Here is a 25064-nt window from a genome sequence, read left to right on the forward strand (position 1 = left end):
ATTAAAGTCTCTCTGCCCTGAAGGACATGGGTACATAAGGGGAAAAGGAAGGATTGGTTGACAGATACAACAGGTACACAGATGAGTAAATACAAGGAATTATTAAGAGAAAGAGAGAGCATCAACAAAAAGCGGACTCCTAGAAGGTCTTACAGAGGAGAGAATCCCTTAGCTGTACTGAAGATGATAAGGGTGGGTAAGGAATATATATGAGGCATGCTTGTAAAAACACAAAAGTAATGGGAGATGGAGTACCGAGGTTAGAGAATAACTGAGTCACTCAACTTGGCTGTGAGGAAATCACCAAAGAAGAAAGAACAGAGAAAAAGAGAAGACAGCTAAGGATGGAGCCTTGAGTATCCAAACAAGGAATACTGGACTTAAAAGGTCAATGGAAGAACCAGGAGAGAAGAGTATCATGGAAACCAAGGAATGAGAGGGTATTCAGAAGATAGCATATCCGAAGAATCAAACAGAACAGAAGTTAAAGAATGTGAGAATTGAGAAAAGGATTTTTAGTACTTAAGAGATCACCAGTATAGGAAGCAGTTTCAAATACTGTGGTAGGGTCAGAAGCCATTATTCAATGGATTGAATAAAGTACATACAACTCTAAGACTTTGACAGTAAAAGAAAAGGGGAATAAAGTGAAGATTTTGGTTTTGCTTTTTTTTTTTTAACTAAATGTTTGTGGGCAATAAAGCATAAGCCAAAGGATGGGAAGAGACATAACAAGGGGGACTGATTGAGAAGGCAAGTTCCCAGCAGAGCAAAAAGGCATGTAATAAAGGGTGCAAGCAGAGGGACTGACCTTGAAAAGAAGGACTTCTTCATCCTCAGATTGGCCCAAATGAAGAAAGAAAGGGTAAAGAGACAGAAGGTTTTTGAGTACGAATAGAAAGGTCATGAAGAACCTGATCTACCTCATGATCTACCTCAATCTTCTCAGTAATGCAGAAGACAAGGTCGAAACAGGAAAGGAAAACCAAATACCCCCTAATATGGAAAAATAAAGCAGTCACCCTTAGTCTGATATTTGCTTGACCAAAAGTATCCTTCACAGAAGAGAGAAGATGCTGGTGAATCAGAAACAAGGAGAACAGATGGAGGACAGCAAAAAGGAGGGGGGGGGGTGGAGCTTGTATTTCATTTGTCATATTCATCATCAGTAGTGTTCCAAGCCACAAATAGAACAGGCAAGGGCAGTTAATCCAGTTCCTTCTTCAAATATATCTTTCTAGACTTCCAGAGTTAACAAATTATTCATATGGGCCTCAGAAAAAAGGTTTTAAGTACAGTACAGCACATCGGTAAATGCTGTTGACTGACCAAGTGAATAAACTCCAATTCCTTTTTCTGTCCTGTCCTCTGAGAAACTAGATTCTAAACAATAAAGGGCTTGCCCTTATGAAGCAATCCTGTACATCAACTCCATGGTTTCCTTAGTTACTAAAGGTTGGCATATCTATCTCTATGTGTGGGAACAAATTAAAAGATGTTTAATCATCTCTCTCTCTCTCTCTCTCTCTCTCTCTTTCTCTCTCTCTCTCTCTCTCATAAGATCAAATATCCCTCATTAAAAAAAAACCCCAACCCTCATTTGATTCCACCAAACCAGATAGGTATCATCCTATTATCTCCCTTCCCCTTCAGGGCTGCATTTCTTGAGAAAAACATCTTCACAAAATGCCTCCACTTTCTCTCAGTATCTTCCAAATCCTTTGTAGTTTGGCTTCTGACCTTATCATTCAAATCAAAGTGTTCTTTCCAAAATAACCAATGACTTCTTAATCACCAAATCTAGGCTTTTCACCAATCCTTCCCCACCTTTCTGACTTCTATATAGCCTTTAACATTTTTGACCACCTTCTTCTCTCTTTTATAGAATTTCATGACATTGTTCTCTCTCCAGGTTCTCCTACCTGTCTGACCATTCTTTTTGAACTTCCTTTGCTTATTCATTATCCATGCCAAGCCATGGATGTACCCCAAAGTGCTGTCCTAAGCCCTTTTCTCATTTCTTTCTATACTCTGTCCCTTAGGAACAACATCAATTTCCATGGGTTCAATTATCGTCTCTATGCAGATGATTCCCAGGTCAAAGTGTCACTCCTGAGTCCCAGTCTCATATTACCAATGGCATTTTGGATGTCCCAAACTTAATATATCCAAAATGGAACTGGTTATTTGTCTCCCTCCCTACCCCTAGTCTTCTGGATTTCCTTATTACTATCAAGGGCATCACAATCCTCCTAGTCACTCAGTTTCATGATCTGTGTGATTATTTATACTGCATATCTAATCTGTTAGTTTAGGTCCTTATCACCTCTTGCCTGGGAAGACAAGAGTCTTCTCATTGCTCTTCCTACCTCGAGTCTCTTCCCACTCAAATCTATCCCTCTACTTAGCTGCTAGAAGTAATTTTCCTAAAGCACAATATCACCCTATACTCAATAATTCCCTATTACTTCCAGGGTCAAATATAAAGTCTTAAATTCAACATTATACTTTTCATCATCTGGCCCCTTTGTACTTTTTCCAGTTTTCTTATGCAATTCAACTACCTACCCCATATACTGCATATTTTTTTTTGTCCTTCACACACTCAAACAATCTAGAAACACTGGCCTTCTGACAGGGCTTGGAATGCTCTTCCTCCTCTCCTCTGCCTCAGTTTCCCTGGCTCTCTTTAGCACTCTCACATGCAGGATGCCTTTCCAAGTCTCTCTAGCTGTCTGGAAATGCCTTCCACCTTGAGACAGCCTCTGAATATATCTCATGACCCTCTTTTCTTCCAATCCTCAGTAAGTTTTCGTTTGGGGGGGTGGGGTGGGGAGAGACTCAGGAATGACAACATTTTACTGTTAACTATGTACATGGAGGAGACCCTGTTGACTGAGAGCAAACCAATCACTATACTGCATTCCTGCCATAAAGAACTTAATTTCAGCTGGTTCTAGATACTCTTTGAAAATAACTCTGGATAGAGGACCCCCTAGGAAAATGGTCAAAAGAGAGATACTTTGAAAGGCAAATTGGAACCTTCAAAGCTTTGGAGACAGAGGAGTCAGCTCATCAAGGTGCTGGTTATTCTAGAAACTACAGAGAAACAGTCATCCTTGAATGAAATCATTCTCTCCCCTCTTGATTTGAAGTGGGGAATCTTATCTTTCAGGTGAAGGGCTCATTTAACTTTTCCGTATTCTTTGGCATACTTTAATTTGCAGAATTACTACATTTACATGCTAGGAATTTACTTGCTTTTTAATTTTTTGTGATGGTTTTTCATTTAACTAGCTTTTGGTGGGGAGAGCTTATTAAACTTGAGATTTTGTTGTTCAGTTGTGTCCGACTTTTTGCGATCCCATTTGAGGTTTTCTTGGCAAAGATATTAGAGTGGTTTGCCATTTCCTTCCCCTTCTCATTTTACAGATGAGGAAACTGAGGCAAACAGGTTCCCTCACTAATAAGTGTCTGAGGTAGGATTTGACCTCAGACCTGAATTCCAGCCTCAGTGCTCTGTCCCCTGTGCTACCTATGAGTCTTACCCTCAGCTTTCCCTCTGAACCCAGATTCATGCCTCCTAGAGCAGTGGTAATGAGGAGTGATTTACATGCTGCCTTCCAATTAGAATCTGAGATTTTTGAAGGCAGGGGCTGGTTTGTCTTTCTCCCCAGTAACTTGGCTTATTAACTGCCTGGCACAATATTAACAAGTGCTTAATAAATGTACACTGACTTTGACTCCCCCCCCCCCCACACACACACAATCTCCCAAGCATATGAAAGCAAGATCCACCCGAGGCCAGGAGTTGTGCTATCCAGTCTTTTGTGACCAATTTAAAAGAAGGACCAAAGAATAAGAGATAAGAGACCATAAGGAAAATAAATAAATGAATAAGAAATTCTTTCTATGGTTGTGATCTATATTTAGTCCAAATAAATCTTGATAAAAACAAAACAAGGCAAAAAAAAACAGCCAATAATAAATTAGATATTTTGGGGTCTGGAGAATCTGGCCTTTCCAAATAGCCCACAAAACAAACACTTTCAACAGCTGATTGTTTGTAACTTTCTAACTAATTTACTTCTCAAGTATGAGATTTCAGAATCCAGAGAAGATTCTCTACATTGCTTTATTTCATGGTCGGCCCTAGTTCCCATATCCCTTCATTCCTTTTTGCTAGTACCCTTCTATGCAGTCATCTTTTACCCTCTCATTCCAGCAATACAATGTGTAATTTGAATTTTTGTCTTCATGTAGCTAATTATTACCGAGCAAGGTACAAAAAAATCCAAATTTAGCCTCCCAAAATTTGAGCTTAAAGGAAACCTACTGGAGCCCATAATGATGATCCTGAGGCCTATCTTACTGTGTATGACAAAAGCATTTCAATAATGAAAATAATGAAAAAAATATTGAAAACTGAATTTTAACAAATAGCTCTGGAGAGGATTTCAGATTTCATTACAGGAAAAGCATTTTATTTAATGTAGAAAATATGAAAACCTGATATGACAGTTTTCTATAAATGGCAAAAATTGGAAATCATCATTAGAAGCATTTGGAGTTTTCTACATTTGATGGGGAACTGGGGCGGGAGGAGAAGAATGAGAATGAACCAACAGAGAAACAATTTATCTTGCTTTCTAATCCTGGCCTAGTTTAAGAACTCTTTAGCAGGTCAGTAAAAGAGGATTCCTTTACTAACCGTGACCTAGGGGTCTTTCTTGAGACATATGTGGGGGTGTCACTAAAAGCTGAAGCTTTTAATCAGGCCTTAACTGCCAGATTCCATGGTTTTGAAAATTCCCACCATTTATATAAGCTATTCTGACCTCAATGCATGTAGCCTAAAAACAAAAACAAAAACCTACCAAGAAGCAGAATATATTCTTTTAAAAAAAGGCCTAGAGATCTAAATTTACCAGATATTAAAGTATAAATTTATGCAGTCAGCACTAACAAAATGATGTTCATAGCAACATTGATTCTCCCACCCTGCACTTAAAAAGTATTTTCAGTCACAAGCTATATTTAAACTATGATACCAAATTTGGTATGCGAAAGGAATACATTTATGTTCCCATAAAGAAGTTCACCTCCTCACTGTTTCATGATTGTGTTAAAACTTGTAGTTATCTTAACAAAGCTTAATTATTCATTTAAAATTTCCCTTTCAAAAACAAAACCAGGAACACCTGTTGTGTGTTTAATGTATTCAAATTTGGCCTTTGAAGTTAAGCCTTCATCAAAATGAAAAGAGGGGAAATGAGTTCCCCTCTTTCCACCATTATTTAGCTCCAAACAGTTTTCTGCTAGACTGGGTTTACCTAGGACTTCATCATACTTTGTCATGGCTGTTTGGAATGCAGATGCAACCTCAGAGCTACATTTTCCAGAAACTGACAGTGTGCACCAAAACAACAAATGCCAGTCGGAGAGAGAGGGGTGGGGGCAAGGTCTAAAATTACAGTGATTTTAGCCACATCTCATCTTAAAGTTAAAAAAAATACTTTCAGATGGAAGATTTTAGCAGGCAATAAACACATTTCAAAGTGATGATTATTAGATTCCTTCCAGTGGGAGGGGATAGTCCTAAATTTATCCTTAAGCACAGTCCAGCCATGTGACAAACTTTTCAACAACAAATGATGATTTTTTTTTTCAAAGAGTAACTTAAAAGGATAACAGAAATACCCATGTCATGTTTAATGCTACAAAGCAAGTTCTTTCCCATAAGGGAAACGTTTTAATTCTTTAAAACATTTATTTTCTGTAGAGAACAGATATCTTTAATTCAAATTGAGAAGTGTCCATTTAAACAACACGGCTGCTTTAATAATGCTGAGATTTTCAGTTATTGAAGAAACCAACCCCAGAACTCCTATTGAGCCATTAATCTTCCATACCAGTTTTCATTCAGGCAAAATATTAGGGAGAAAGATTTTTTTAAACAAAAATTGAATGGTTAATTATAAGTTCTAGGAAGAAGTTTATCCTCAGCTAGATTGATTATAGACTTCTTTAGGGCACTGAAGAGTCATTTAAAAAAATTTTCACTAGCAAAGTGCTTAGTAGGTGCTCAATAAATAATCAGTGATTTATTAAAACTAAAGAACTACATTTTAAGGATATGTTAACTACCTGGGAAACAACTGGGAAGACTACAAAACTGGAATGTTTCTGTTACTTTTATCACCACATCATTTTTTAAACCCTTACCTTCAGTTTGAGAATCAATATTAAGTATTGATTCTCAGGCAGAAGAGTAGTAAAGGCTAGGCAATTGGGATTAAGTGACTGGCCCATGGTCATCCAGCTGGGAAGTATCTGAGGGCAGATTTGGACCCAAGTCCTTCTGACTCCAAGCCCAGCAACTTTAACTGCCCCTATCATCACATCATAAATTAATTTGCAAAATCTCAAGAGCTAGAATGTCTCAGGGGATATCTAATTGAACATATAATCAATATATGGTCATTCAGACTTTTCTGGAAATGCTCTAGTTGTCATTAATTTTTGAGGTAGACTATTCAATTTTGAGGAATTGAGAAGTTTCCCTCCTCCCTCCTTATCAAGTCTTTGCAAAGTCTCCCTACTGGGGCCAGGTAGAACAAATCTAGTATCTCTTCCATATCACAATTCTTAAAATACTTGAACATGATTATTATGTCCTAAGACTTTTTTATCTCCAGGATAAACAAACCAAGTTTCTTCAACCCATCGTAGATTATATGGGAAGGACTGTGAGTTCTTTTACTACTCAATGACCTAACTCTTGAGGCTCTTTGGTCTACCAATATTTAGATAGATCTCTGATCTCTGATGTAGGTACACTGGTCAAGATTGCAATCCAACTACTTATCTCAACCCTTCAACTCTTGACCATGTCCTTCCATAAATATTCTGGAGGGCAACATACTGGGAAACTTCCCAGAGTTTTCTTAACATTGCAATGATACCATGGGCATACATCGAAAGAATTCAATAAATATGTAGACTGTGTACATAAAAATTTTATAAGAATAGAAAAGTAAGGATATGAGTCGGTAGTTCTGGATATTTTCTGTCACTTTTTTCAGGTATCATTGGTATTATTATTTTCAATAATCTTGAGAATCAATACTTCCATGTCCTCAAATTTTTGTCATCTTCAGTAGGTACTTCTATATATAGTTAGTTTGGTTCAAGTACTCTACCCATCATTATCTTGGATAGTATCATTTCTTCTTCATGTAATACACCAAAAATGGTGTCATTAAAGTTTAGACCAAATGTAATAGTGTTGTTGCCATTGATAAAGAAAAAAATTGTCTTTCTAATTTTTAAAAATTCTCTCAAGATGATTTTGCTTAGTCAAGTCTCTTACCAAGTTTTCTGTAAAATCCTATTCTCCTCCATTGCATCTTGCCGTTTTATTGAAGAATAAAGTTCAATCTTTCATCTCTTCTCTTTTATAAAACTTTATAAATGATTTACAGTAAGTGTTGCCCATGAATGCCATTTCTCCTTCTTACAAATGATTATTGGATGAAGTTGGTTACTAGATTCCTTTGGTCTCCTTGTGGCAAAACTGATTTATATCAACTAAACGTTTTCAGGAAATGCTAGGAGTCTATGTCAACATCTATCCCTTTATTCATTTTTCCAGCTCCAACAGTTTTGTTTAAATTGGTGAGGTCAGAAGTGTCATCATTGTGGGCCAAATCTTCCCACTGTTGGCCTTCTAGATTGATAATGAACTTGATCTGTGCTCAAGCAAGTCAGTATTCTGACCATATAGTCATTGGTAACCAATCATATTTTCTTTTCATCTTTGCACACTTTTGATGTAAGTGCATGTTTAATTCAAAGAATCTTATTATGTTTTTCCTAAGAGTTCTCCATCTCCCCATTCTCTGCAATAGATGTTGGCACACAAATTATATATTCCCCATGGTGGTCACCAAATACTTGTCATGTATACTGCAATTTGAGATGACTAAACTTTCTGAGAAAGAATATTTCTTATTGCCCCCAGAAAGATAAAACCAACATCACCAACTCCTTTGACACTGTTCTAATATTTCCATTTAACGACTTCCATTTGTCTTCTAGTTTTATTTTTAATGAACACATCAAGAGTACCACGATTTAGTTTGTCCAGTGGAATTTGGTCACAAGCCAAGGATACTGTCATTTAGGATTCAAATAGATGTTTGTTTATAAATAATTTGACAATTGAACATCTTTTGTGCCCTCTGGTTTTTTTTTTTACACCATCTCAACAAAAGTAGAAGGAGGACATGCATCACTAAATTTTTTTCTTTTTCCCCCAATCAAAAATGTGGCACTTTACGATACAACCAAAAACCCAAAATGGAATCTGACCAGAGCAGAATTCAACTGGTGCCAGTAACTACTGTTTGTCTTAAAGTAGCCTAAGCTTATATTACTTTTATTAGCTACCATTTGAGGTTGATTGTTCATATTAGTCCCCTTTTGGACCATCCCTAGATTTAAGAAAGAAAATTTTCTCCATCTATCCTCTCCTCATTTTCTGATTATGAAACTTATTTTCTTAAACTCAAGTGCAAGACTTTACATTTACAGGCATCCCTATTAAATTTCAACATGATTACATTCAACCCAACCTTCTAGCCCAGTGGTTCCCAAAATTTTTTTGGCCTACTGCCCCCTTTCCAGAAAAAAATATTACTTAGCCACCTGGAAATTATATATTTTTTAATTTTAATAGCAATTAATAGGAAAGATAAATGTACCTGTGGCCATCACTGCCTCCCTGGATCGCTGCAGCACCCACCAGGGGGTGGTAGCACCCACTTTGGGAATCACTGTTCTAGCCTGTCAAGATGTTTTTGGAGCTAACTCTCAAAGGTTTGTGTCATCCATAAATGTAATACACATACCATCTGTGCCTTTCTCCAAATCTGCATAAAAATGTTAAACATCAGAGGGTCAAGCACAGATCCCTGGGGCACCCTTCTAAAGGCTTCCTCCTAAAGTGACTTCATACTACTAAAGTGACATATCCCTAATGACTATTCCACCTAATTGTCCAAAGGAAAGTCCTAACCTCCCCATCTCTGTCATAGAAGGATTATGGGAAATTCTGCCCAAGGTTTTGCAGAAATCTAGATGAAGTATGTTTATTTCCATGGTTTTCCCTCTGCCCCTACTCCATCTATTAATCTGGAATTCCTGTCAAAAAAGGAAATGAGGCACAACATGATTCTGATGAAATCATGCTGGTTCTTTATGATCAGAGGTGACTCTTCATTCCAGGGTACTAGAAGAAGGGACAGATGTGATGACTGAGTCCATCAATGATTTATCAAAGATCATTGAGAAGAAGAGAAGCACCGGAATAAAGGACAAATGTTCTGACTTAAAAAAAAAAAAGAAATAAAAAGGATGAAGTTTACACATCAGAGACCAATGAGAAACTAATTTCAATTCCTGGTAAAATTCTAAAATGTATTCTGTGAAAACCCATCGGACGAGGGAAAATTTTAAATCGGCTACAAGCAAAGAGAGCTGGCTTCTTTCATACTCGATGATTAGAAAACACAGACACCAAAGAGATTTCTGTAATGTCTATAATGTAAGCAAAAATAGGAGGAAAATGTTGAATTCCTCTCTGCTAGTTAGAGCCTCATAGAGCGAAAATTGGCCTCAGAGTCATAAAGACAGTTTTTCAAGTCCTATCTCTAACAATCTCACTGTGTGACCTTGGACATTTATCTTCTCTGGGTACCCTACCCATTCCCAACTCCAAACATGCTTAGGCTACTTTCAAAGACTATAAATTTCAAGGAAGGAGTTGACTCCTCCAACATGCATTAAATTCCTCACTGGGAATTCCTCTGTACAATAGATAAAGATCCCAGTTCTGGTTCTCTCTCTACCTACCATTCTTCTTTGGGACCCAAAGGCAATAGTGAATAGAATTCAGAGCCTAGAGGCAGGAAGATGTGAGTTCAAATCCAGACACTTGTGTGTGGCTTGGGCAAGTGACTTGACCTCCAAATGCCTCAGTTTCTTCAAATTCAAAATGGGGATTATAGCACATACCTCACAGGGTTATGAGATTCAAATAAGAATATTTTCATAGTCCTCACCACTGTGCCTACCACTGAACAAATGCATGCTCTTTCCCTCAATCCCTGGTGTGTTATAAGTGGGATGAAGTACACCACCCAAGCAATGTATCATCAAACAGAAAATGTGGAAAACTGGCTAGAAATGCAAGAATCAAAGTTAAAAGACATCTCAAATGTTGCCTTGATTGAGACACAAGAAATACTAAAAAACAAAACAGAAAAGGACAACCTCTTACACACTGGGAAGAGTCCCCTGTGAAAGCCTTAGGAGAGGGCATGACAACAAGGATTACACGGGATGAAAAGCCTTGAATGGATTACAGTTTATCCTGATGAAGGAGGACATGTCCCCAGGAGGAGGTCAGAGAACTATGGAAGTATTTTAAAGATGTTCAAATAAAGGTGATAGACAAGAGAACATCTCTGACAACAAGGTTACTTAGGACTCTGACAGAGTGTACTGAATTCAAATCAACTCAGGATACATGTTAGATAAAGTGCAAAAAAGGCTAATGGGGTTGCAGTTGGTTATAAGGAAAACTGAGGAGTACCTGAAAATTCACAGAAAGGAAACATTATTATCATTTTAAACTCTAACACAATTTTGGCTGGCAACAAAGTGTCTGCCATAAAGAGCAGCAATGCTATAAGTCCCTACTACAAAGACTGCATTTCACTTTTGTAAATGCCCCATTTGTGAAGTCAACTCACTCCACAATTCTCTTCTTCTCACTTCCTCTCCAGTGTCTTGGCTAGAGAGACTGAGTAGATGCCGGAGCTGAGAACCTGGGGGAACTTGGAAGCATTAAGTTGCCAAGGAAACCCATGCCACTTTCTCTTATGGCATTAGTGGCAGTGACATCTGGGGGAGAGGGGTGCTAAAGGAAAATAAGGAGGAAAAGGCTCTAGCTGCTCTGTAAGAAAGAAAAGGTCTGGCACAAAGGCTAGAGATTTGAAGAAAAATGGTCTAGCCTTTTGCCCATTCTAAATTAATTCTAGTAAATAATCTGCCCTTTCTGCTTTTTTAATTTTGGTTGAGGGGGCAAAGGTGAAAAGGAAGGGAGAGCAGAAATATAATTTTAAAAAACACACCTGCTTAATGAGAAAACAAGGTCTAAGGAAACTGGCTCCAAAAGGTACAATGCAAACCAGATGCTGTATCTACCACTCACTCCAATAACCTGGGGGGTGAAGGAGGTGACTGCCCCCATCTTTTCTAAATTAAAAGGGAAGAAAAGAATCCGCAACAATTGACTTTCGGAGCCAGCCATGAGAAGTCAATGACCAATGTTTGGAGTTAAATTCAGAAACTCTCCCACTTTCTAACTCCCAGCCCAACACAAAGCATGGAATTCCCAGAGCCAAGAGCCAGTTCCCCCTGCATCTTCAGATCTACCCACCACAGGACAAGTCTGATCTAGTCTGATCGGGACAGAGCTAAGGCAGGGTGTCCACCACGTTGGAGAAAGAACAGTCATAAGAATTCAGAATTAAAGAAATTAGTTTCATGGACAGTTTCTTATGTTCTTAAAATTGTTTCACTTTTTCACCAAATGAGCAAATGGCTCAGAGGAATGGAAGTTCTCCCTTTTCAGAATAAGAATATTTGTAGCTATTTAAATGGCATTATAGTCTGTCTTTTCCACCATAGGCTCTGCAAAACGTTAGCTCTGAAACCCAAGACCATAGCAGTCAATTCACACGTGACCTGGATTTTACACTGTGGCTGACAATTTTCATACTAGTATAATTTAAGATTAATTTGAGGTCTTTGTTCCTGGCCAAGTCAAAGAATCCTCAGCTGGGAACTGTTTAAGTAATGGGTTCTGGTGGAGTCTTAATCTCTCTGTTAAAGTTGATGGATTTCTATTCGAATGACTCTCAGGTGAAGAAAAAAAAAACTTCAAAGTGAGAGCTAGATTGTAATAGTTGGCAGGTGGGCACTGATTCCAAATGTCCTTCCTGCCTATTTCCCAGTGGGAGGGGGAGGTATGTTGTAGACACTTCCAGACACTTAGGAGTGCTCACTTATCTCCACCATAGGAAAAGGGAATGGCCCATGCTCTAAATCATCTGTTAGACTTGAGGTCCTAAAGTTTGGTATAAGAGAGGAGAACATAGGGCTCACTTGAGTTTATCCACGATTGTATAAAAGGGAAGCAGGTAAGGACGCTGCCCTCTAAAACATTAGTGGGGATAATGAAGTTAAGCTAGAAGTGATTTTGTGAGAATGTCATGTCATTAAAAGAATTCGAGATTAACATTCTCCAAGACCATGGCCCAAGTGGAACAATAGAAGCTTTCTCTAAAACATGTCTCAACTCCAAATTAGAGGAAACACTTATAGGTACAGGGTGGAGTGTTCCATCTCTGCCTTTTTACAAGGTTAAGATCCTTCCTTCTGTTTCAACAACCGAGTCCATGAACTAAAAATCTTGGAAAGATTTCTTTTTTTTCCCCAAATATTTATTGCTTGGATAAATAGTCTGATTACACGAACAAATAGTTCTTAAAAAAAAAGACTCACTAATAATGGTTGTAAAAAGACTACTTCAGATTACTAATAAGTGAATTATAAATCAAAACAACTCTGAGTTTCATCAATGCAGACTGGCAAAGATGATAAGAGATGGGCATAGAAAATGTTAGAAGGGCTGTAGAAAGATGAGAGCACATTAATACATGGCTAGTGCGGCTACAAATTGATCCAAAGATTCTGGAAAACTATTTGGAGGTTTGTTAAGACTTTAACTAGAATATCCACATCCTTTACCCCCTGCCATCCTACCCCAGCCAAAAGCCAAAAAGAGAAAGGTAGGTGTGTGTGTATGAAATCATTTTTTTATAATAGTAAGAAACTATGAACAAACCTGTAAAGAAAATGGCTAAACAAGCTGTGGCACACCATTTGGAATATCATTTGAAATATGACTTCTTTAAGAAATTTTGATTGGATAAAGGGCAGCATGAGAAGATTATGAACAAATACAAAGTGAGGAAAAGTAGGTAAATGAAATACACAAATATCTTTTGTTGTTTAATTCATTTTTCAGCTATTTCTAACTTTTTGCGATCCCATTTGGGGTTTTCTTGGCAATGATACAGGGAGATTTTGCCATTTCCTTCTCCAGCTCATTTGACAGATGAGGAAACTGAGACCAACAGGGTTAAGTGACTTTCCCCACGGTCACAAAGACAGTAAGTGTCTGAGGACAAATTTGAACTCAGCTCTTGCTGACTCCAGGCTTGGCACTCCATCTACTACACTACCTAGATGCCCAGACAAACATCTATAATAATGTTAATAGAAATAATTTTTTTAAACTGCAATAAAATACTGCTCACGTGTCATGATAATGACAAAGCTTGACCCATAAACCTCCTTCCCTTCTTTGAAGAGGTATATGAACACAACACAGCGTCATATATTCTCTCTGTCTCTCTGTCTCTGTCTCTGTCTGTCTGTCTCTGTCTCTGTCTGTCTGTCTGTCTGTCTGTCTGTCTGTCTGTCTCTCTCTCTCTGCCTCTCTCTCTCTGCCTCTCTCTCTGTCTCTCTCTCTGTCTCTCTCTCTCACTCACTTGTACTTTCTATCTTAGAATCAATACCAGTAAGGGCTAGGCAATTTCTCCAGGATCACACAGCTAGAAAGAGGCTTGGCTCTCAATCCAGTGAGCCACCTAGTTGTCCCCAAGAGTCAGATAACTCTATGACCCTGGAGCAAATTAACTTCTCTCAGCCTCAGTTTTCTAGTTATTATGATGATCAAATGAAATATGTAAAACTCTTTAAAAACCTTAAAGTGCTATGTAAATGTTAGCGTCTGTTATTTTTTTTCTTTGTTATAAAGAATGCCTTTCTGGGTAGTGGAGAGGAGAAGGATTTATTAATAAATGAAGGTGACATAAAAATAAAGTGCCTATTTTAAGTAATGCTACATAACCTCACATAATTATTTTGAAGTTTTTCTGAATCTAATAAAATATTACTAAATAACATAGTAAGGAAATGGAAATAAAATGCACAATAAAGAAATGAATATGAAAAAGAGCTTTCTTGAAGAGCTGTCTCAAAGTAGAATCCCTTCATGACTAGAAGGCTTCAAGCAGAGTCTGGGGAACTATTTGCTGGAGATATTGCAGAAGGAATTCCTCTTTAAATATGGTCTGGACTAGATTTCTTCTGAACTTTCATCCAACTTGCAGTGCTATGATTTTATGACCTAAAAAAAGCTTTCTACCTCAGCTTTCCTATCTACAAAATGGGGCTAACAATACTCAAACTACGAAACCTCACATGACAGTTAAAAAGATCAAATGAGAATAAAAAGGGTAAATCTCTTGACAAATGTAAGCTGCTGTTACTACAAATTATTACTTTTCTAATTTTCAGAAATTCTCAGTGTAATTATTATCTTTTTTTTTAAACCCTTACCTTCAGTCTTGGAGTCAATACTGTGTATTGGCTCCAAGGCAGAAGAGTGGTAAGGGTGGGCAATGGGGGTCAAGTGACTTGCCCAGGGTCACACAGCTGGGAAATGTCTAAGGCCAGACTTGAACCTAGGTCCTCCAGTCTCTAGGCCTGGCTCTCAATCCACTGAACTACCCAGCTGCCCCTGGTGTAGTTATTATCTTAACGCTCATCCCAACTTGGCTGTAGATATTGATCTACAGAAGAAAGTTATAATCACCCCAATATCAGAATCTAAGGACAAATATGGGGGTGAGGAGAGAAGACAATCAATACTATTATCAATTTTTTAAGATCTCCCACATGCTCCAGTGACCAACCTCTATAAACTTCCAGAGAGTTGGGTGGGTGAGGGGTGGAAATTAGTGAATTAGAAGTCCAAAACAAATCATTATGTCATTATATGATTTTATTGTAAACTCAAAACCAGAAATCATAAAAACAAACTGAAAAAGTCTGAGTTGAAGGGGGAAAGAGGATGGAATTTTTAATATTCAAACTAATCAGACTTTTAGAATTTTCAGTTCCAATACACACCATTGAAACTGCACTTAAACATAGAACAACTTGATGAGCTACTCAGAAACTGGGATGGCCATAAGGGACCAACTCTCTTCATCTCCAAACTCCCCAATTCACAGTAAGGGAAAGAAAAAGGATTCTGTGGTGTGAAGGAAAAGCACAAGAGGTCTTTAAAGACCATAGATTATTGGCAATTCACGGTCCTTATTTCAGTAGCCATTAGCATTGCTGGAAAACAGTTTTATTGTATCCCAACTAGCCAATAAGCAATTTAAAAGGAAACTAGCACCAATTTTTTCTAAGGCAGAGCCAAGAGGTAGGTAGAGGGTGTAAGTGTGTGTGTGTGTGTGTGTGTGTGTGTGTGTGTGTGTGTGTGTGTGTGTGTGTGTGTGTGTGTGTGTGTGTGTGTGTAATAAGCCCAATGCTTTCTCTCACCCGGTCAGCAGCATCTGGAGAGGATTTTCTCCAGCAGACAGTAAAGAACTCGATTACATCCAGTTAACTGTGCTCTAAACTGATTATGCATGTGCCAGGCTAATGGATTACATTAGCAAGAGGAAAAATAACATCTAATCAATCTCAATTTGCTACAGACCACACCAGGGCCTAAAAGAAAAACTGGTTCGTGAACTCCCTCCACCCTGACCCAAAATGCTGGGGCTAACAAAGCCCTGTGACAGGCAGTACTCTGGTAAGAGATGAGCATCTTACTCACTGCAAAGGATCGAGGGACTTCAGTCTAAACTGTGGCGGGAGTACTCCTTTCAGGTATACACGGTTTCTTCTATCATACCCTCTCACGCAGCTTCAGGGACCCAGTGAACCTCACAGTACCCAGCTGGCAAGGAAACCTAACAACAATTTACCTTTATGCAGCACTTTAAGGCTTACAAAAGAATTTTACTCATAAAAATCTTCCAAGTTGCATTGTCTGAATATCATCATGTCCCTCTTACAGATGAGGTAAAATGATGTTCTCACTTTGGGTCACACAGCTAGTAAGCATCCACGCCAAGAATTGAACTGAGGCTTTCCTGATACCAAATCCAAGTCTCTCCCCATCAAGCTCCATGGGCTCTCTCGTAGGGGATGGAGAATCAGATCTAAGTAGCAGTGGTCTTTACTGCAAAGAATTCCCTCCAACATTGTAGGTCTTTATCAGCCTCCCTAACAGGTATATACACGATGGACTGGAAGAAGCCAATGTCCACCATCTTACCTTGTCTCATCACTGGGATCCTCCAACCCTACTTGAGCCCATAGGCTGAGGATAAAGGGCTCCGTCCCTTGCCCTCGACTGTGGAAATGCCTTAGCCTACCTTTTCTAAACAGGCTTTGAAAAATTATTTCCTGGACCCTGAACAATGCTCCCTCTCCCTTCCGGGATGATGGTGGTATGTTAACTTTGATAGCTTTCAGATCTTTTCCAACTAGAGACTTCCTGAACCCATACATCTTCAAAGGAACAGCTTTTAAAAGGCATTGTGACCCAATGGAAAGAGCCTAGACTTGGATTTATGGAAATGTAGATTCAAATTCCAACTCACACTCACAAGCTTTGAATCAGCCCTGTTTCTCATCTGTAAAATGGGGATAGTACCAATACATTTCCTCAAACTCACCCTACATACACACGTGTCTCACATCATTGTTACGAGGTTTGAATAAGATGTTGGTGAAGTGTTTTAAAAACTAAAGGTCTCGTTAGACATTTAAAGTCCTTCAAAACCTGGTTCCATCCTATCTTACCAGTCTCCTTTTTTGCCTTCTTCCCATTCCTCACAAAGGAGTCTCTCCCATCTTTGGGTCTCTGCCTTGACTATCCCTTGGTCAGGAACATTCTTTCACCTCAAACCCCACACCCCTGCTGTGTCCCACTTTTCCCTAAATGTCTAAGCTCTTCAAAGGGCTTAATTACTATCCCTATAGAGATGACTTACAGATCTATATATTCAGCCCTGGTCTCTCTCAGTCTCATATCACCCAATAAACATGTCCCTGAGATATCCAAACTCAACATGTCCAAAATTGAACTCATTATTTTTTTCTCAAACCCTCCCTCTTCTTCCAAATTTCACCATTTCTGTGGAAGATCCCACCAATTTTGGTTTTCCAGGTTCATAATACCTCTGACCCCTCACTCCCTCTCAGCTCCCAAACAAAACATCTCCCTCTTCCTCTCTACTCATAATGCCACCTCCTCAAGTTCAGGCTCTCATCTCCTCTTGCCAAGATGATAAGATTAGCTTCCTACTTGGTCTTCCCACCCAGATTCTCTCCCCACTTCCATTAGAACTGCTGCCAAAGTGATTTTCTTTAAGCAGAGAGATCACTATGTCACTCCCTTACTCAATCAACTGTGGTGGCTTCTATTGACACTAGGATGAAATATAAACTTCTCCGTGTAATTTTTTAAACCTCTTTCTAGCTTTAATGGCCACTACTCTCCCCCCTGCCCTCTGAGCCAGCCAATGGCCTTTTCTCTGTTCCTCAAATGAAGTGAAGCCTCCCATCTCCATACCTTTAATGTACTCCTTTCTTATCTGTCTCAGAGTTCATCACTTCCTTAAGACACAACCCAAGTGCTATCTTCTGCATAAAGGTTTGAATATGATGTTTCCTGATCTCCCCATCAAATGCTAGTGGCCTCCCCTTCCCAAATGACTCTGCATGTAACTACTTTGTATATTTAATTTTGTGTTTGTGCTGCATATACTCATATATGTACTTCTTGTCTCCACATTAGAATATAAGCTTCTTGAAAGAAGGGATTATTTTATTTTTTGTATCCCCAAAGCCTCACATAGCACTTGGTGAGTGCTAAGCATTCTATCAATGCTTTGATACCTGATTCTAAAAATGTTAATTTTTCTACAGTTATTAAGATGATAATTTGAACTACCTAGAGAAGGGAGATGGAATTGCACCAGGATCAAACAAAGCCCTCTTGGGGCAGCTAGGTGGTTCAATGGAGAGAGAGCCAGTTCTAGAGATGGAAAGTCCTAGGTTCAAATATGGATCAGAAACTTCTAGCTGCGTGATTCTGAGCAAATCATTTAACCCCAACTGCCTTGTCCTTATTGCTCCTCTGCATTGGAAAAAAACAATACTTGGTATCAAAATCTAAGGCAGAAGGTAAGGCTTAAAAATATTTTTTTAAATAATTTTTTTAAAACCTCTCTCTCAATTTTCCCTCTCAGCTCTGATGTAGGGATCTTTTTTACTTCCTCCTAACTACTTGAAAGCAACAGAGTAAATCTGAGATGCCTAGACTAAATTTCTTTTGAATTATCTTCACTTGGTGAGAACATTTAGAAATCTTATCACCTCTTAAATGCAATTAAGATATATTCCTTTGAGCTTCCATTTACATTTATTGCGCAAAGAAAGGGGGAGAATGAAGTACAAATCAGTTGACACTTTTTGCTAACATTTATAATATATTAAATACATTTAAAATAAGTATATAATGTATGAAATAAAAAAGAATAAATTTATAAAATACATAAACATATAATATACACATATACTGCATAAGGTCCAAATGTCAATGAAATTGAGACTCCCTACAATTGGGCCTTACTCTTGAAGGATTCTAACTCTGTATTTAGTTTTTTCTCTCTCTCCCCACTCCTCAAAAAAAGGAACTCAATGTTACATCCTGAAATCTCCCCAATCATTTGGATTCGCCATATTTCATTTCCAGGGTTACTGAATCCAGGCAACAACCAATCTACAGACAAGTTTCATCTATCTGGGGGTCTCAATTTGAAACAAGAAGAATCAACAGGGAAGTAAAAGTGAAACTAGCTAAAGAGCTAAGCTGAGCAAAATGGAAACCTCTACCCTGAATACTCCCTGGCACAATGATACAGGAGAGAGCAAAGAGTGGAAGGAAAAAGGAAACATAAGGTGGAGGAAAATGGGAAGAGAGAGGCAGGGTGTTTGTGTGTATGGGTGTCTGAGCCTGCGCACACGCATGCATGATGTGCATGGAGAAGATATGTGAAATGAGGCTAGTTAGATTTATGGCGATTTGTACCTGATTGTTCATACTAAAGCCATTATGGAATGATTAGAGAAAAAGGTGAAGCTTTAAGTCCAGTGAAAATCAATAGAAACGTCTGGAGCAATTCTGCCACTCGAGTGAAAGGACTATTTACAGTATCCGGAGCTCCTCTTGGGTTACAGCCTACAGAGTTGAAGAGAAGGAAAAGGGGGAGGAAAGAAGATGGAGAAAGGGTAAAGAAAAGATGCTTGGAAGCTGGGGGAGGGTAAAAAAAATAATGGCAGAAAAGACAAGAATTGGAAAGAGCCAGTAGAATAGGAAGGAAGAGAAATGGACAGAAGAGCAAAAGGTGGGGGGGATGGGGAGACTGAAAGAGAGAGNGCAAGGGCCAAAAACCATGCCCAAATTAACAGCAAAAAATGCAAAGCTAAGGAAGTGACTTGGGGTGGGAGAAAGGAGAAGAAACTCGGGAACTAGGCAAAATAAAACTAGGCAAACGTCTTAGGTTGTAAACGAAAGACCTATTTGTACCCTCAAAATCCAAATGTCATTTAAAAATCCCTTTTTTATCATCAAACAGATTAAAGAAGAAAAGATCGACTTTCCCTGGGAGGGACTTGTTTCCATGACCCAGAAAGCTGCCAGAGATGGGAAGAACAGTTGAGTTCTTCTGCTATTCTGCCCTCTTCCCGTGGGCAGCACATCCTCTCACTGTCTCGGGAAGCTCCGAGGCGCCCACTCCCAAGAAAGAGAATGAACGAGCGTGTCTTACCTTGTACAGCTTCAGGCTCGCTTCATGCCTTGAATTGACCGTGTGGAGCCGCAGTTTCTCCAGGCTGTTCGTATAGTAGTCACAAGCATTGCACTTCAAATGTACAGGGTTCCCAATGGCCACACACTTCAATCTCCACTCATTGGCCTTCCCACCTTCCTTGATGTGCGCCACCAGCTGGTACTTCTGAACGTGCTTGTCCGTTTTGCAGTGGAGTTGAAAATTAGCCTTGAGCTGGGTATTATACCGACAGAGCTTGCACTGATAGGAGTCCCCCATCACTGCCTTCCACTCCTCCTCGGGGAGCCCACGCTCCATGTTCATGTGCAGTCCCAGCAGGTCCAGACTGTCCGTGGTGAATTTGTTACACACCGCACACTGGAAAAGCTTCAGGGACGGGTCATTGGTCTGCGTGAAGCTCTCGCCCAGGTTCATCAGCTCCTCAGAAACCAGCTGCCCGCCCCCCAGCCGCATGTCTAGGGGTATTTCACCGCCCACTGCATAAAGGAGAGAGAGAAACCAAGTCAGAAACATGTTCTCATTTGCTGGTGCTCTCAAGTGGAAGAGCCAAACCTGGGGCCACAGTAAAATGTTTTCTCTTTCATTCAAGTCAAAAGAAGAAGACGTTAAGTCACAAATGGGGGCCGGTTCAGATATGAAAGAAAAACAAATTTTACAAGGTGTGCTCCACAACACAGAACTATTTTACCTCTTAGGATTCCCCTGGATGCAGCTGGCTCACCCCTGTTAGACAGTCTACTATTCCAGAAAGTTTCTTTTACCATACATGTATAACCCAGATTGAATTGCTTGTCAGCTCTGGGAGAGGGTGGGGAAGAGGTGAGGGAGACAACATGAATCATATAACTTTGGAAAACTCATGTGGCAATTTGTTATTAAAATAAAATACAGACAAAACATTAACAGAAAGTTTCTTTTGGAAGGGGAAGTCTCCCTAGATTGATTATAAACTGCCAGACAGCAGGGGTTCTCTACGTAATAGGGAAGAGGATCATATATTCAGAGTTGACCAGACCCTTAAGGGTCACTGATTCATACCCCTATCGTTTAGTAGAGGAGTAAACTGAGACCTAAAAAACTGAAGTGACTTAAGAGTCACATAGTTCTTAAGTATTTAAGGAAAGATGATCAATACAGAGTGTCCCAAAAGTTTTAGTGCATTTTTAAGGTTTAGTCCAGTGATTCCCAAAGTGGGCGCCATCGCCCCCTGGTGGGTGCTGCAGTGATCCAGAGGAGCAGTGATGACCACAGATGCATTTATCTTTCCTATTAATTGCTATTAAAATTTTTTAAAAATTAATTTCCAGGGGTGCTAAGTAATATTTTTTCTGGAAAAGGGGCAGCAAACCAAAAAAGTTTGAGAACCACTGGTTTAGTCTCTTAAAATTGCTGCACTAAGACTTTTTTTTAATAACTCATATAGAGTTGTGGGGTTGGGCTGAGGGACAGCCAGGTGGCCATCTCGATTCAGCTGCTGAAAAAAGTATGGGAGAAGAAGCCAACATGGGCACTTTGGCAGAGTCTGAAAGGCAGAAGAAAGGGTAGCAAAATCGGGTTAACAGCAGCCTTCTCCTCTGTCAAACTTTAACTATTTGCCAGTGGTAAGTTCCAGGATTTATTCTAATCAGAGATTCCAGGATGGAAGCACATACTAACCAAGGGAGGGAAGAGTAAACGGGGCAGAGATCTGTGTTTGGAAAATGAATCAGGATGGGCAATTAAGTACAAAAAAAAATGAGTATTATTCATCTTAAAGAAAGGGACCAGAGATAGTCTTTTCTTCTACTCTCTCTCATTTGAGAAAGTCTTTTCTTCTTCTCTCTCTCATATATATATATATATACACATACATATACATATATACATATATACATATATTGATAAGGAGATATATATTTTCATATATATATATATCTATCTCCTTATCAATCTCCAATGTACCATTCTCAAAGCAGGTTCCCATTTATGGTATCAGAAATACTTGGGAAGAGTCAACTTCTCTCTATTACTTGGTACTGTCCAGCTTTTTGTAGAATTTATGTTTTGGATTGCTCCCCCCCTTAAGACACACATGTACAAACACATACTTCAGCCACTTTGTACTTTTCTCACCTCTAATATTTAAACTAAACTTTTCTCTTTAGTTGACCTGGATTTTGTTTTTTTAAGTGTCTGATCAGTTTTCATGTTGGTGACCAATCCAAGAAAATTGTTATCATTTTATGCTTTTAATATTTAGCACATGAATGTTCCACTAGGAAGCATCATGATGGAGAATGCATTTCTATGAGCTCTTTTCAACATCATGACTTCTTCTGAAGGCTAGAAAGAATCTAAAAAGCTACCCAAATCTTGTATCTACAAACATTACAGAAGATTTAAGAAGGTTCGCTTTTGGCATCTCTCCTCCTAGTTATAGTTTTTCTCATCAGGGAAATAGCATTCCTTTTAGGACAAGAGAATAAAGAAAGGGGAAGCAGTGAGTGGGGGTAGGACAGTAACTCTCTACTCTCTCACCCTTCAACGTATGAGTTGTCAGGTCACCTAAACAGAGGTTATCATCCACAAAAATGCATACAACATCCAGTCAAAAAAAGATCTTGCCTAGGGAGAGCATAAAACAAGAAACAAATACATATTTGTTTCCTACCCATCCATCACCAGGAGCATCCAATCTCATCTTTTTCTTTTTTTCTTTTTCAAAACAAACTCAGTATTACTCTAAAAGGGATTCAAGTTCTCAAATGCCAGATGCTTAATTAAAAAACTAAGTCCAGTTGTCAACCAAGAAACTACAAATCTCTTTCCTATTCTCCAGTTCTTAAAACCAAAATGAACGTCAAAGAAAAAAAAATGAAAGAAATGAATTTGAAACTATGGGTTCAGAAAATATTATTGACCTAAATGGACTTCAGATCCTAAATCTTGAGAAACAGATATGGGTGTGGGGTGGAGGCAAAGCAGTGGGCATATACTGTCTCTTTTAACCTAACAAATTTATACCATGTTTCTCAATGCCAGAGACCAGTGTCCCAAAGTCAACTGTTTATAGAGTCTTGCAGCCATGTCCATCAATCAACAGATATTTATTAAGTGCCTACTATGTGCCAGGCTCTGGACTAAGCATTGGAGAAGCAACAGGAGGCAAAACACAATTCCTGCTCTCAAGGAGCTCACAAAAATTCTAATGCATTGCTTTAACATGCATTCCCTTCAAGATACTATTTAAAAAGACAAATGGCCCTGAGTTAAAGGTTGGAAAGGAACAAGTACACATCAAGTCCAATTCTTCCCTTCAGACAGGACTTTATCTAAACCTTCTTGTTATGGGACTAGAAATTCCATTAAAATTTTTTTTATTAAACCTTTATTTTCTGTCCTAGTAACAATTCTAAGACATAAGGGCAAGATCTAGGCAAATGGGGTTAAATGATTTACCTAGGATCACACAAGTAGGAAGTATCTGAGATCAGATTTGAACCCAGGTCCTCCTGACTCCTGGCCTGACTGTCTATCCACTGTGTCACCTAGCTTCCCCATGAGACTCTACTTTTAGCTATTTTCAGAAAAGAAGATTCCAAAACAACTCTGGAATGGAATGAATTCTTTTGTTTAACAACATTTAAGTTAATGCTCTTTCAAAGGAATGGCTTAAATAACAAACTTAAGCACTAGGGTAAGTTTTGCAAAAATAAAATAAAAATAGAAAAGATAGTTGTTCCTAACCAAGTCCAATAACTTTTAATATCTGAATATTTCTTTCATAATAAGAACTACTATAGGCCAAGCAAAAGCAAAGTAGGAAATTATAGCTATTTTTATTTGTATAGATTTGCTTCCTGCTAGTGAGATCTGTTTGAATTAAACTATGAGCCCACACACTGGATGAGATACTTGCTTTCTCAATGTTCTATGTAATCAGAGCTCAATAAAGGCAATTTTTTTATTCCCATGACCACCTAAGGATACCTGTTGAAATGTCATAGTCGTACTACACCTCGCCTAGATAAAATAACTCCCAATATGAAGAAAGGCTAGAAATTAGCCTATGGCTCATGCCGTAATACCAGTAATTGTGCTGGGACTGCACAGGTTGGTCTTGCCTGAACTGTATACAGATAATGCTTCTACAATACTACCAAGAGGTCTGTTCTTTCTGGAAACAAAATGGCGGTAGAGAAAATTTATATGTTAGATTAAAAGATTTTCTTTTGTCATTACAGGTCATGAGAGTAGTCTGCTTTCCTAATCTCTCTCTACAGTTTCAGGCTAAATCCATTAATCACATCATATTGGTAGGGTGAGATGAGGTTTGACTAGGTCATCTATTCTAACTTTCTCCTTCTAGTCAGAATGGCATTTGGCCAAATACAAATTGGTAGGGTGTTACCTGCCATCATACTTCTCAGCCATGCACCATAGCCCCTTTCTACTTCTAAGGCTTTCCTCATCTGGCTCCCTCTTCCTAGAAGGCTCTACTCCCTTCAAATGTGATCGTCTACCCAACTCTTAACACTATTTCTTCTGTAAAGCCTTCTCTGACTTCTTTCCTGTCCCCATCTCCCCAATAGCTAACATTTCCTTCTCAGAACTTAAATAGAATGTTGGTGACTCTCCGATTCACTTATGCAATATAAAGCACTTCAGCTTTTAAAAAATTAGATTGTAAGCTACAAATGGGCAAAGAATCATATCTACTCTAAATATGATATCTCTCCCCTACACTTGGGGCAGGTGCTTTTTTAAAAATATATTATGGTACTTGGAAAATTTTGAATACATCTTCTATCTACAATTAAATTACAAGTTCATAGAAAATGTGGTCATTGCTGCCTCTATTTTTTGTATCTCAATTAAGGATTAGTAGAATGACAGACACATAGATATGTAAGAATTCTATTTCTCAACCTTACTTATTTCTAGTTGTCAGAAATTTCTGTTAATTAAAATCCCTATTGGTCCAACTGAAGCCTATTCTCCTTCTTATATTCACTGCACAGAGAATACCACCTCATGACTACCTAGACAGCATTCTTTAATTTCCTTGAAGAGCTCCGCTGGCTTCCAGTTCTCAGGGTAAAGTTACTATTATTCCTTCAAGCTGTCTTTGCAAAACTGTTGGAACAACAGTGATGGTAAGTCACAATTTGTTCATTGAGAGTCAAT

General features: G+C 38.7%; 1 protein-coding gene across 1 annotated transcript in view; it reads right to left on the reverse strand.

Annotated features, from left to right (window-relative positions):
- ZFHX3 (zinc finger homeobox 3) overlaps window positions 1-25064 on the reverse strand; it is a 327427-nt gene that overhangs the window by 181599 nt on the left and 120764 nt on the right. Inside the window, exon 3 of the mRNA XM_044659375.1 lies at window positions 19878-20374. Within this exon, the coding sequence (XP_044515310.1) occupies window positions 19878-20374 (497 nt within the window). The remainder of the gene's footprint in view (window positions 1-19877; window positions 20375-25064) is intronic.

This window comes from Gracilinanus agilis, chromosome 2 (assembly GCF_016433145.1).
Source record: "Gracilinanus agilis isolate LMUSP501 chromosome 2, AgileGrace, whole genome shotgun sequence".
In the NCBI taxonomy this organism is placed as follows: Eukaryota; Metazoa; Chordata; class Mammalia; order Didelphimorphia; family Didelphidae; genus Gracilinanus; species Gracilinanus agilis.